This window comes from Opisthorchis viverrini (genome assembly GCF_000715545.1).
Source record: "Opisthorchis viverrini unplaced genomic scaffold opera_v5_10, whole genome shotgun sequence".
Taxonomy (NCBI): domain Eukaryota; kingdom Metazoa; phylum Platyhelminthes; class Trematoda; order Opisthorchiida; family Opisthorchiidae; genus Opisthorchis; species Opisthorchis viverrini.
In genome coordinates, this window is record NW_008751666.1 from 3,245,879 (window position 1) to 3,258,955 (window position 13,077).

The following is a 13,077-nucleotide window of genomic DNA, read 5'->3' on the forward strand; positions in this document are numbered from 1 at the left end:
AGAATCAAACCTGCACAACCCGCATCCGGTTCTGTAGTTATATACAGCGCTTGCTCGTAAGCTAACCAAGTAAACGGATGAGAACTAGCTGTCTATTGAGGCCAACTGTATCAGAGTTGCTTCCTAAGCTGTCAACGGTAAGTGGTGTTCACCCATTGGACACTCAGTTTGTCCCATCTTCGCGGTTCTGGAACCTCACAGGTGTCGTCTTTGATTCCATTCCTGAGTGCTACAAAGTTTTTTTTCATGCGAACTAAGTGATCACCGAGCGTACCACTGAGCACTTCATTTACTGGTTTCCAACATTCGTTTGTCCAAAGTTATCTAGCTGCGCTACAAAAAACAACGAAGTGTCGCGGTAAATACCAACTTAGACTGACCCCTCAAAAATGTCATAGTTGAAATGCATGCATGCATGTCATAGTTGATGCAAAAATACTACACAAAACAAGTACGACAGCTTATCTGAATGCACACTATGTATCGATAAGGAATTTTCTCCTTAAAGGCGGTGCGAAAAGTTTGTCTTTGTTGGAAAATTATGAAGCAAATTTGTTCAACTTTAATAGTCCATAGCCTGCAAGTGTGGTAAATGGTGAATCAAATTCAAGTCTAAAAAGCGGAAGGAAATCAGTGAATCAACCGAAGCCCTGGCCTATAAAATGAACTAGGTTACCAGTGACGGTAATAAATCAGTAGTACCTGCTGGCCCTCAACTGCCATATAAGCGTCAGGAAGAACGTAAACAAACAGCGAACAAACGGTAACTGGTGTCGAACATGGCGTATATTGCAGATGGCAGTTTCACTCACTGTTAAATCTTGCGTTTATCACACTAGAAGCATGGTGATGTTATCAAATTGTCAAAAGGCAGAGACAGTGGGGCTCATAACTTACATGCAAATCTCGATCGGAGAGCTTGATACGCTGCAACTGATTCGGCTTCAGGTGTAGCTGGAGAGCTTGGATACGTCTAAAAAGCGGACAAGGGAATAAAATGAAAATGGATTCGGGAAATTATGTTCTTAGTCGAAGACATGAAGCCAGCTGATAAGCCATGATTTGATGAGGCGATTAAGTGAATCAGCGATGAGGACAAGTGTTGGACAACTGGGTGAGCTGTGTTCCAAAACTGCCAATGCAACATTTGGCGATAACCGCGAAGTAAGCTATAGCTGAGTGTGCCCACTCAACAGGCCAGGGAAGTCCCGTTGTTCCTATATAGAGGCCAGTAGGATGATGATTTCTAAAGTTCCTTTTCTTGAAACAAATACAATGCGAATCTGTTTTTGGGCATTTGGATAGGCTCAGACAAACTCGATGAATGCACTGCCGAAGCAATGACCAAAATAGCACTGATGATAAACGATATAGTTATTCAACTGTAGGCTTTTCATTTCACGCTTCAGTTGATCACAGAGCTTCAAAGTAATCAACCGTATTGCTTTCACGCCGCTTATTATGGTATCGAATTCCGCGGAGCTTTTTCGCGGTGGACATGGAAAAATTTTTAGTTGAACTGTTAATGAACTCAGTAAATTCGGAGAACAGGTGCATGCCTAATTGACACAAGGGTGGGCTACAGAACGCACACAAACAGCATTGGCATGGCAAAACGGAATAAAAAGCACCCGAGTCTCCCAGAAGAGCATTTAGTACAACCCGGGATGAGAAGTCAACACGCATCGAAGTACCTCACGAAAAGTCCCCCTCTCACACGCTCTAACACAGCACGAAAGACACGCAACAAGGCACTTACTCCTCAGCATTCGATTGAATTTCGGAACGCCACAGTTTTGTCTTCTGGCACAAGGTAGTGTACAGCTTTCCGTCAGATTGTGGGGTTACACATAACCAGGACAGACTCTGAACCAGGCGCCTAAGGCGGAAAAATAGAAAATAATCCCCCAGAGTTCTTTTAACACCATAAGGAACTGTATTAATTGAGTCAAAGCTCTAGATATAACTTAAACGAGGCCTGAACAAACACAACGAAACTATGGTAGGTCGATGTGATGTGCCAAACCAGTTGGAAAATACCGAAGTCTCGATGACGGCCAGTATGTTCGTTAGGCCAACAAAATAATCAGACCATTCCGCCCGTTTCATAGGTTATTGTATTTGAAAAACATCCGAATTCCTCTTATCGTAAAGGTAGAAGGTGTACATGTAAAGGTGAGCTACAGCCCACTAAGAACAGACAGCAGGATCCCATAGTACTGATTCTGAACAATAACATACTTGCTGCGTATTGCTAGGCTAAATTCGAAACGTTTACCGTATCCGGATTCATGATCTTCGTCACTAGGTTAGTCTCCATCGGACGCGACGTGAACAAAAGACACAGGAAAACAGTCTGATTCAATAAACTGTACGACGCTCGATGCACCAGAGCAGCTGTGACTGCCGATCACAAATTTGAAAAAGCTACGCTAGCTAATGACCCACCCCAAGCCCAATTATCCGCATCCGAATTCTACCGGAAAAGATTGACAAAACGTCCGCACAAAGCTGTGAATTCATTGGTTCTCATCATACAGGGTATACGACGTTGAATTAATTTGAAGAAAATACTAACAATCCCCAGCTGGTGCACTCCGAAACATGAGGAGACCTCCACAGAGAGTATAAGGGAAGAATCTTCTGAAAAACATTCTATAGCCACTGTGTGGAGCTCGGGACAAGTCAAATTAGGATTAACAGGGGCTCAGGCAAATCATATCTCATTAGCTACATCCTACCACACAAACAACTGCACGGTGAACCATGTGACACAGTTTTCAGAAACAACATCGTTAGCAATGTTATGACATGTTTGACAAACCTGTGAAAATGTTACGATTCACTGAAAAATATTTTAAAAAAAGGTAAAAAAAAGTCGACTTGTTAGGTTTTCCCAAACAACAACATGGCATCCGGTGCTCAGTGCTGGAGGAATAAACAAAAGACCATTCATGGGAGTTGATTCACTCAAGTCTCATGGAAAAAGCACATGTTCGAGGACATGAGACAAAACGCCGAGAGGTCCGTAACCAGTTCGTAACGTACCTATCGGGATAAGTAGGTTCATTGAAATAAACGGCTTCTGCTCAACGAGCAATCACTTATCACTTAACATCTCCGTGTCCATACGGTGATTGTGCGCAAACCTCTGTGCCGCCGAAGATGTTCGACATAGCAGACATCTATCATTTCTAGACTATCGTCATGTATCAGCAACGTCAGTATGAATTTCAAGTCTCCTGTGCCCCGCCTTTGCTTCGAACAGAATAGAAGAACCGGTATTACCAGAGTCGATCCCACTTAACTATATAGGGTTTTTACACGACAAAACACCCTGAAAGACTATATTTCCTAATGACCTCAAAACCAGTATCTTGATGTATGGGAAATTCTACCAGAATCACGCGCATGTGCTGGGAGAAAACACGCGAGATAAGCCGCATCACACTATGTAGGGTGTCCAATAATCTGTGCAACAAGCCTGGAACGGTCTTTGGAGATTATGGTACGGGCACTTACTGATTTCGTAGCATGCTGTCTGTTGATTTCATTGTTGACCATGATCCGGGACACACATCACGCTAATCAGTAAGGGTGAAGTGCGTACGATACAAGGGAAAAGTTCGCCTGTCCTAAAGGAAGAGGGTGGTATTTATCTCGTGCTTCGAACCGAATCACGGACCCTGTGTTAATACGCGGACATGCTTAATAAATAAAAAGTGCTACGGGCGCAAAAAGTTAGAATCAAGGCTGCTAGTTCGACATCTGCCTGGCTTAACCCACGAATTTAAAGCCTTGTTGTCTTTTCAGATACGAATGGACATGAGATCAGAGCCATTGTTAGGTTTGAGGCTGGTTGGTTGAGATCTGGCGTTTCGGTGCAAATGCAGTGCACGCCGTAGGAAACCGAGTTTTCGGTCTGAAGGAGATTCCGCATCATTTGACCTCAGGGGTCTCTTCGTCGCACTCTGGTAATTGATATGGTGTATAGTCGAGGTACTCAGTCACGTGTTCTGTTTTTTAGCACATATTCCAATAGAACAATTTCAGCACATGTAGACAGCATGGTGTTGTTAGTCTATACTACACTGTATGACAAATGGAATGAAAATAAAGACCGCCATTTACTACCGTCCTAAACTAATACACCCTTTTCATGTAAGGTCATCATGGTGTCTTCTCACAAGACGTATCGACAAATTTATTGAGATAATGCGACAAGAATTTCGAAGCACCTCAATAGTGATCTAAGTTCAAGGCGAGTAACACTCCGAAATTCAGGTCTGAGTGGGAACAACCTACGAGACACACCATGGATTGACACACAAGAAGATGTATATTTCGATCAAGAAACTGAGATTCTCAACAACTTGATCTGAGGATCTTATCCCGACATCATACGAAGGACGCCAGAAAGCCTTCACATGAGGAAGGCAAAGTAAGTCTACCCTAAAGTACCAACTGTAAAAATTACCTCGACAATATGTGGCTAATTAGAGGAGTCCGAGAAACTGCAGAAACGACAGAACCCATTAGATTACTTGCCCCACTAGGGAGAACCAGTATAGAATGGATGATGACAGCTAATGAGAACAGACACTTGTACTCCTTCGGGAAGTGCTAGAGAGATAGACACTGGTATAGTCTTGTATGAGCAAAAAAGTTGGTGTCTTGGATGGCGGGCAAGCGAACCGTCTGCAAGATGATATGCAGACTGTACGAAGACTTATATTGAACTAATAGACGTGGAACTGCATTATAGAGGGAAACACGAATAGGAAGAACGAGAGGAAACACCAGGAAAGTTTGCAAAGGTATTCCATCAACGAAGGATGTACTATGCGCCTATGAGTTATAATGGAAAAGTCCTGAGGCGGGGACCGTGGTAGCAGTCAGAAGAAACACACTCCACGTTTAAGGTCAACATTATATATACAAACACCTTGACGGCCGCCGGATTCACGGTATTTTGTATAAATTTGAGGTAAAACTGTTTCCTTCGAGTTGAGGAAAAGAGAGGAAATTTGTCATTCGGTAAGTGTCCAAAATCGACAGATTCTCCTGACAATTGCTGTGGAGAGAAAATTCTGCAGAATGTCAATAGTCCGTTTTCACGCCTAGATCGTATACCACAATAAGGCAAGTTAACGAGCATTTCAGAGTATTGACTTGACCAATATTGACTGATTAGCATATTAACTGATCATACCAAACCCTATCACCCTCGTACCGACATTTCGAAGTGAAATTGTGAACGATATTCTGGGGTCAACGCACTGACCGTTAGCTTGGCTACGCTTCGTGATCGATTATGAGCTTCATCCCACCTTATTTCTATCGGCTGACCAGTCAACCGACTCAGACTATAAGAGGCAATTTCGAGACAGGTCCGCATAACCCCAGGTGTCACTATAACTGCAGGTGGTCTGATGTAAAGCATGTCAGAAGGAGGCGGTGTACACATTACGTATTGGATTGCTGGTTGATGATAGCAGAATCAGGTCGATGGTCCTCTCAGTACGGCCGACTGCATCTTGAAACCTATTGTGTATGGCTGCTGTGAAATGTTCACTGCAGATCGCAATTGGCGAACAGTGTTTCTTTCTTTAACTGTGTTTGTTGTATCCTGCCACGATTCTGCTGTGAGCAACGATGAATATCTCCGGGTAGCACCAGACAGCAAAGTTTTCGTAAAAAATCCCTTCTCTCACAAAGAATCGGGAACACAAGTACGTGTGACAAGTGAGAACGAAGTGCGAATTAGATACATCTCAAAAACCAAGATGGATGAAATTTGGATCTACTGTTCACTTCACACCGAACATTTGAGAGTATGGCCGGGAAGTTTGCTAATGAACATATCCAAAAATGTAATTTTAGCTCTAAAAGACAAATAAATCGGGATACAGATGAGTAACGCGGTTGTGAACGCGTCCAAAATGGGTAGGATACACAATAACAAAAACATCGTCTACACATCGTTCAAAAAGGGCTGCAAAAATGTTGCCACAAAGCTGATGTATAAGGAAACCTATAAAAAAAACTCCCCACAACGCGTCTAGTTGGTACAACTACTGCTAAGTCATCGATCTGTTTATAGAGTTCCCTTTCGAACATTTTTGAACACTTTTCATGGACAACAGGATCAGTTCTTCAAGGTATTACAGCGGGTAACAGGTGAGATGTTTAAGGAGTGAGAAGTAGAGGTTAACATGAAAAAATACATATTCCGGGTGTGCAATAATACCAGGGAGAGTGGAACCTGAAGAAAACCCTTAACAAACTGAACAGCAAGAAGTTGACGAAGTGGATTGTATCTATCCGTTACCACCCTGCTAATTCCTGGTGGGCAGAATGCTGTGCACGTAGAATCGGTCTCAAAAAGACTCCCTCTCTACGTATATTCGGTGTCCCACGTAGGTGTGATGTTGCGATTTCAATCATGTTTTGCTGGCTCTGAAACCCATGAGAGATGAAACCAAGTTCGATTTCGTTTTTCTGTCCCGGTCGTTATCGCTATGGCGTTTTCGAAATTCAATTTTATGCGACATTTATCTTCGTTGTAACTGAACATTCCACCTTCTTTGTATTGCAACAATGTCCGAATCTTTGTCTGGATTGAGAAGTACAGAGTATTGCATCCTTCATAGCACTATAATGATTCTTCGTACGACAATACGGCATAAGCGAAGAGGACTCAGGACATGTGACCAATCGAGTGAGTGCGCCCAGTCCTGGAAACCCGCCATAAAGAAGTATATCCAAGCCACCAGGCTAGACCCAGAACGTTGCTCAGTTTCGCTAAAAACTTCAAGTGTGGACAGGCTCATCAAAAAATGCCGACCGAATTTACGCGCACAAAGGACAACGAAATGCGCCATTAACATGAGTTGGCGATGGAATGATAGGACAGGTCGGTCGATTTACCGATTGGTTCCACACACTTATGATACTCGTCTCTACATTGCGAAGTGAACGTTTTTATGCGCGACTGACACGTCAGAACAAAATGTTATTATGCTGCAAACCTCGCGCTATTGCTGCAAAAGCTAAGTAAAGTTGGACAATGTCAAAAAGCTGACGAACACTGTGCGGCTGTTTCATTCTTATTGGATGTGGTCAGCAGTGCGTATCTCACGAATCTCCAGGGTGATTCGAACGCGCAACCTCCCGGGTAGTGGTTGAAGACTAACCGTCCGACCACCAGGTGATCATGTTGCTGAAAAATCGCTCGTCATGGAACGGTCGGATTGGTGGGGATTCCCAATATACACGAGATAGGCGTACAGTATTTTTCAGCTTTTTTTATTAGATTATTTCCATTTACAAAGTGGAATCTCGATTGAAAATTTCCAATAACCTCACACTAACAACGAACTACAAGCAGTCAGGAGGAAGGATAATTGACAACACGAGTCAAACTTCTGTCTGAGAAGTCCTCATTTATCCGGCTAACCAACAGGTATTCATGTAAAGTGAATTCCGAGACTGAAGAATGAGTGGCGCTACATTCTGTGTAAGCGTAAGGTAATCGCATTACCGATGGGCTGTTCGTGGTCAACAATTTAGCATTCAGCTACTAGCCGATTGGTTTCGGGTTCGAATTCTCCTTGAGATTAGTGGCATGCACATGATCCGCTACAGGGACAAAACAGCTACATAGTGTATCTCGGAATCTCGAAGGAAAATTATTTCACAATCTTTATCAATATGTCATTCTGAAACAGCTCGAACGCAGTCCGTTCCCAGTGAAACATGAACACCCGTAAAATAGGTGTCCAACAACCGGGTTGAGTAAACACGAGTAGAACATGGACTGTGACGACCGGGTGGTGGCTAATGGGTAGTAAGACCGACGAGTCGGTGGGGGTGTATGATGTTGACACACAACAAGGGGAGGTAACGACGTCAGATAAGAAACATGTGGTTGTGGATTCTGAAACTTGATCAACCCCAGTCCGAGTGGAAACCGGAGTAAATGTCTGAGAATCAGGAAAACCAGAAAGAATGGGTGATAAGCCCGATGATCGATCGAACCGGTTGTTATCGAAGAAGCCTTTCGTGCGGCAAACGGTCTTATCAGGGCAGCAAGTTGCGAAATAAATGCAAGATACAACAAAAACAACGGTTGCATGCCAGTGAAGCATCCACAATTGTGGATGCCCACAGTGACAGTCACAGTATCTGAGGATTGTGGCACAAGCTGTGCAGTTCGTAACTGCACAGCCTGAGCAACTTATTGATTTCGTAACGGCCGTGTATACGGGAAAGCATACATCCCATGTTCTCTATAACTTCTGGTTTATGTTTGCCAGTAACTGGCTCAGTGCGAGTCATCGGACCCGCGATTCACGAGTCAAATCTGCTACATTAATTACGTTTGTGAAAAACCTGTAGGAGGAAAGTTAGAATAAAACTTATGCTCAATATACGACAGAACAGCACTCACCGATAAGAATCAATCGGTTTGTCAGCCAACTGTTCCATCTGGCGTCGCCATAGGTTGAGCTCCAAAAGCTCTAGCTGCCCGACAAGGACAACCAAAATGTCCACGGGACGCGCCTTTGATGAACAGTGACGAATAGCGGGACGGAAAAACAAATGATAAGTGTGAAACTAAAAACCGCATAACCGTACGAGCTTGGTGTCAACCTGAAAACGATAAGATCAGCCTCTCGGGAGTTTACATACAAGACTACCAAAGAATTTAATGTATAAGAAGCGCAGCGAATGAAGTCGGAGATCGCCGTGATTACATAACGCGGATGGGTTCAAATATGACGTGACAAGGGACGGTCGAATAAGGAAAGGTAGATGTTTCAATTGAGGTGTTCCGTAAGCAACTGAGATCAACAGTGACTCATCGGAGGAGCAGCGTGACAGCTTGGAAAGTTTGATCGGTGACAGGGAGGATTTGCCGCGCACCGACTGGTAACAGCTCTACTTCTGGCCGTTTTCTGCTAAAAGAGTAACAGTCAACGATGAGAAAACTCTTGAATCGCCTTTACAAGTGGTGAATTTAGGAAAATGACTGGTTTTCTGCTGAATATCAGTAGCCTCCTCAAATCCACAAGAAATTCAGTTGTAGACTGATAATATCTTCGCCTAACATGCAGGATTCGCGCGACTGAAGTTTGTCGGTGGTTAAGAGAGCATAGAATTCTAAACAAGGAAATCCTTTATGCGGCAATTACTTAATTTACGGCAAGTGTCAGTGTAACCCTCAAAATATGAATGAGTTACTCGAGCCAACGCGTCAAGTGACCTGTAGAATCTTGAAAATCTCTAAGGATGAAGTTGCTGTTGTCATCGTAGCAGTAGTATGAGTATCGATAAAATGGCCCATAACAGCCAAATTCATGAATTATATGGTGCATGGTTTTCTACGGTGTTAAAATCGGACCATTTGGGCGAGGTCCTCATGAACAAGCTGATCTTGGAAATAGTACTGTGAGGCAGGTTAATGAGAAACTAGCGACTCATGATTCATGCGTTATTACGAATGAGGTGAAGGTGTGTCTCGAAAATCAACTATTGTGATGGGAAGTTCAAGTACACGTAGCATGCGCGAAAAGACACGTCTGCAGTATGGCTCGAACCGCCGAATTCCAGCTTACCGTATAGGTGCTCTGAAGACTGAGATACCAAGGACGCTCGCTCACCGAAACGCGTACGTGAACTTCACAACTAATCCAACAAACTTCTCGTTAGGAATAACAGTTTGTGTATACTTTCAAACAATTAACGTCAAAGAAGAATACCATGGGCAAGAGACTGAGTTGGGTTCCAGGTGAGCCACCTGTGAAAATCCAAATTGGAATGCACATGAGTGTAAGTCAAATCGCGTCAATGCCCTTGTGTGTCAGGATGATGTGAGCATCCGGCCCACTGTGGAGGGTACCAAGAAGTAATCGCCCTGGCAGATATAGATTTAAATTCCATTAGGCAGGCGTGCAGTGTATCAGTAGTACAGTTCAGATGCACAAGGTCACCGGAGAACCAGGATCGAAAGTAACCCAGTCGATAGGGCACATGATAAGCGGGAGGTCACCGGCTGAAGTCCGTTTCCAGACCTACCTTCTGTTTTTTTCTACTCGCGCTTGAACTTACAAACCCACCATTTATCAAACTCCCTTCTACTTTCTAATTATGCAACATGGCCAAAATGGACATGTTGACAGACTTCTATGGTTATATCGCTATCTCATTCAAGGTAGATACAACTGCTTCATTTTGGAGCAGTAAGTTCACCATATGAACAGTGCAGCTGTGCTCACAGGATAAGTTACAATGGTATGGATTTTCAATACATTCTTCGACAAGCATCGAACTCCTACCAATATCGCCAAGATCTTTATCTTTACCTTCGGTAATGTGTTGGAATATTGGCAGCTCAGGTGCATTAGTTGGTTCTCCGAGCTCGGCGAACAGATCAACACCCACCTGATCAATTACCCAATATTTATCTCCCGAAAATATCCGCCAAACCGTGCTTCCCAACCGTAGCTCACGTGCCAACCTAGAACCTCTACCGAAGGGATAGGCAGCTTAACCGCTGCGCCATCTCAAACCCAAACCTTAGGTAGTCAAAGATCAATGAGAAATTCAGGAACTGGTGCCGGTGATATAACAAGGTGAATGGAAAGGATTTGAGCCTATCAGCTGACTAGCTGGATTGCTATGAAAGCCGCAAAGGTCGTTAAACATGTTTGAATAGTGCCGAATGAGGCTCAAGTTGTTCCGACATAAAGTGTATAAAACAGCCAGTGTTTTAGGACACTGCGTTCAAGCTACATAATCACGGGCTTCTGAGTCTTTCCCAGCAAAAATGTGGGCCAACTTCATCATCAATAAACTTAGCGTTGTGTGGAATTCTCTCTCAAAATTGTGGCGCAACCTGTCTTCAGGAGATCCACATCGTTAGTTTTTTCTCAAATACTCTCTCTGCGAACGACACAAAACATATCTTGTGATAATGGTGTGATAATGGCGTTTCCGCACACGTAAGATCGCAAAATGCCAGATACAAAACTGACGGAACGAGGCATCCGGTAGTTGAGAAGCTTTGGCGGTTGTCTTGATCGTTGAAGATAAAGAATCTGGATCTGGGGCACACAGCTTCTCCACAGGATAAATATTAGAGGAAAAGAACAAAGCTGTAAGCCATGTCAACAGGTTCGTAGAATTCAACCCCATACAGAAGCAAAAGAGGAACGACAGTAATGATCATCATTATCATCGACGTCATCAACAACGACAACACAAAAGTTTTCAAAATTTACACTTGGATGCAGTACAATCATCATCTATTTGAAAGCCCTGTCAAGAAGACAAGAATAAAGGTGGATGGAGAAGGGACTTGGGGCAGTTATTCTGAGGTTCCTTGACCTCGGACACTCATTGAAAAAACAGGATGAAAACCGACAACAACGACACCACTGAGATCGACGAGAAGTCATATCTGGTGGCATCTTCAATCATGGGGATCACGCGGGCACCATCTTGCAGACCTAGTGTGGATGGAGAGGGACTTGGGGCAGTTATTCTGAGGTTCCTTGACCTCGGACACTCATTGAAAAAACAGGATGAAAACCGACAACAACGACACCACTGAGATCGACGAGAAGTCATATCTGGTGGCATCTTCAATCATGGGGATCACGCGGGCACCATCTTGCAGACCTAGTCGCAATGAGGATTACCGTAACCTTTTGTGGTCATGACAGTTACAGAGTAGAATGAAACAGAACTACTGATATAATACAGAACGAATTAGTTTAGTGTATGTTGCTTCCAGCTAAATTCGCTAGCGTCAAATTGTTGGCATCATATGTGTATATTTGTGTGTTTGTTGTTTGTAAAGTCGACTACTTTCAGCATAACAACAAGCCCAGTCCCGGATCTAAACTAAAAATAACACCCTATTAGTTCGACAGCTTGTGCTGAATGGGATGGCTTTATATGATAGAAGAAAAGAAATTCAAGTACCAGATAGGAGAAAAAGTCTACTAATCAGGCCGCGAAGCACCAAATGGGATTTCCGTCGAGCTCCTGTAGTATACAACCCCAAGCGGACGGAAACGTTCGTTCAAGCTTACCCTGTAAAAGTGATTGGCAGCTGTACCAGGGCCCGCAATACGTTTCACCATGAAATCTTCGCGAGCTGGTACCCGCGCTAAACGGCGCAAAACGAGGTGAAACACCAAAGCATCCCATATGGAGCGAGTGATACAGCGAACGAACGCCCACACCAAGCGGATGACGGCCAAGACTGGGCAGAATATAAATGCAGCCAAGAAAGCCAGTATCGTTTGGAGCAGGAACCGGATGAGAAAGTGCCCAAAGATCAGCTCCACGATGGGGAATAGCCTATTTGGCTTGGACGCTGGAAAGAGTAGAGACAATGGTTTTGAAGGAAGTATTATAATGAGAACAACTGTCATCGAGCGGCCACTTTCAGATGGGATTACAAAATTGCAATTTAACTTGCTAACACGAGGAACTTGTAAACGTCTGGCTTGCGTGGTAACAAGGCTTAGCCACCCCGTTCAATATGGACTAACAAAATACGTTAGGAAGCGACTTGGAAAGAATATGCTAACGAAGAGTAATAGAACACTGTTCAGAGCTATTCATGGTTTTAAGGGTAGGGGAATCAGTACATACTAGCTCGAGTGTTATCGCAAACTGTCAACATCAGAAAAGAACCACTACCTGTTGACTACCCGATATTTATAGACCAGGTGATACCCAGTCTCACTCACAACCTGCAAATATGAACACATTAATGTTAAATCTCCAACAGCCGTCTGTCTGAGTTGTACACGCCTACTTAATTACGATTAGCCAACATAATAATTGTCACTGAGTTGAATTGAAATCTACGTGATACCATACGACTGCCGGGAGTCATCTGCAACGCAATGCCATCGCTGTTGTGAGCCGCCAAAACTTAGATCTTTGCTATCAAGATTTCCTCTTGAGTGAAATGGAGGGGGCAAACTCAATGGTGAGCACCTGAAAATGATTGTGTGAACTGAGTGCACTGTGGAAAGTTCAGGAAAATAGCTAGCG

The 13,077-nt window shown here is 43.6% G+C and overlaps 1 protein-coding gene across 1 annotated transcript in view; it reads right to left on the reverse strand.

The window, feature by feature from the left end:
- Positions 1–13,077, reverse strand: part of T265_01005 (hypothetical protein) — a gene marked incomplete at both ends in the record, with an annotated part of 81,123 nt that overhangs the window by 19,369 nt on the left and 48,677 nt on the right. Inside the window, 4 exons of the mRNA XM_009164920.1 lie at positions 898–973; positions 1,760–1,879; positions 8,453–8,565; positions 12,102–12,388. Coding sequence (XP_009163184.1) covers positions 898–973; positions 1,760–1,879; positions 8,453–8,565; positions 12,102–12,388 — 596 coding nt within the window. The remainder of the gene's footprint in view (positions 1–897; positions 974–1,759; positions 1,880–8,452; positions 8,566–12,101; positions 12,389–13,077) is intronic.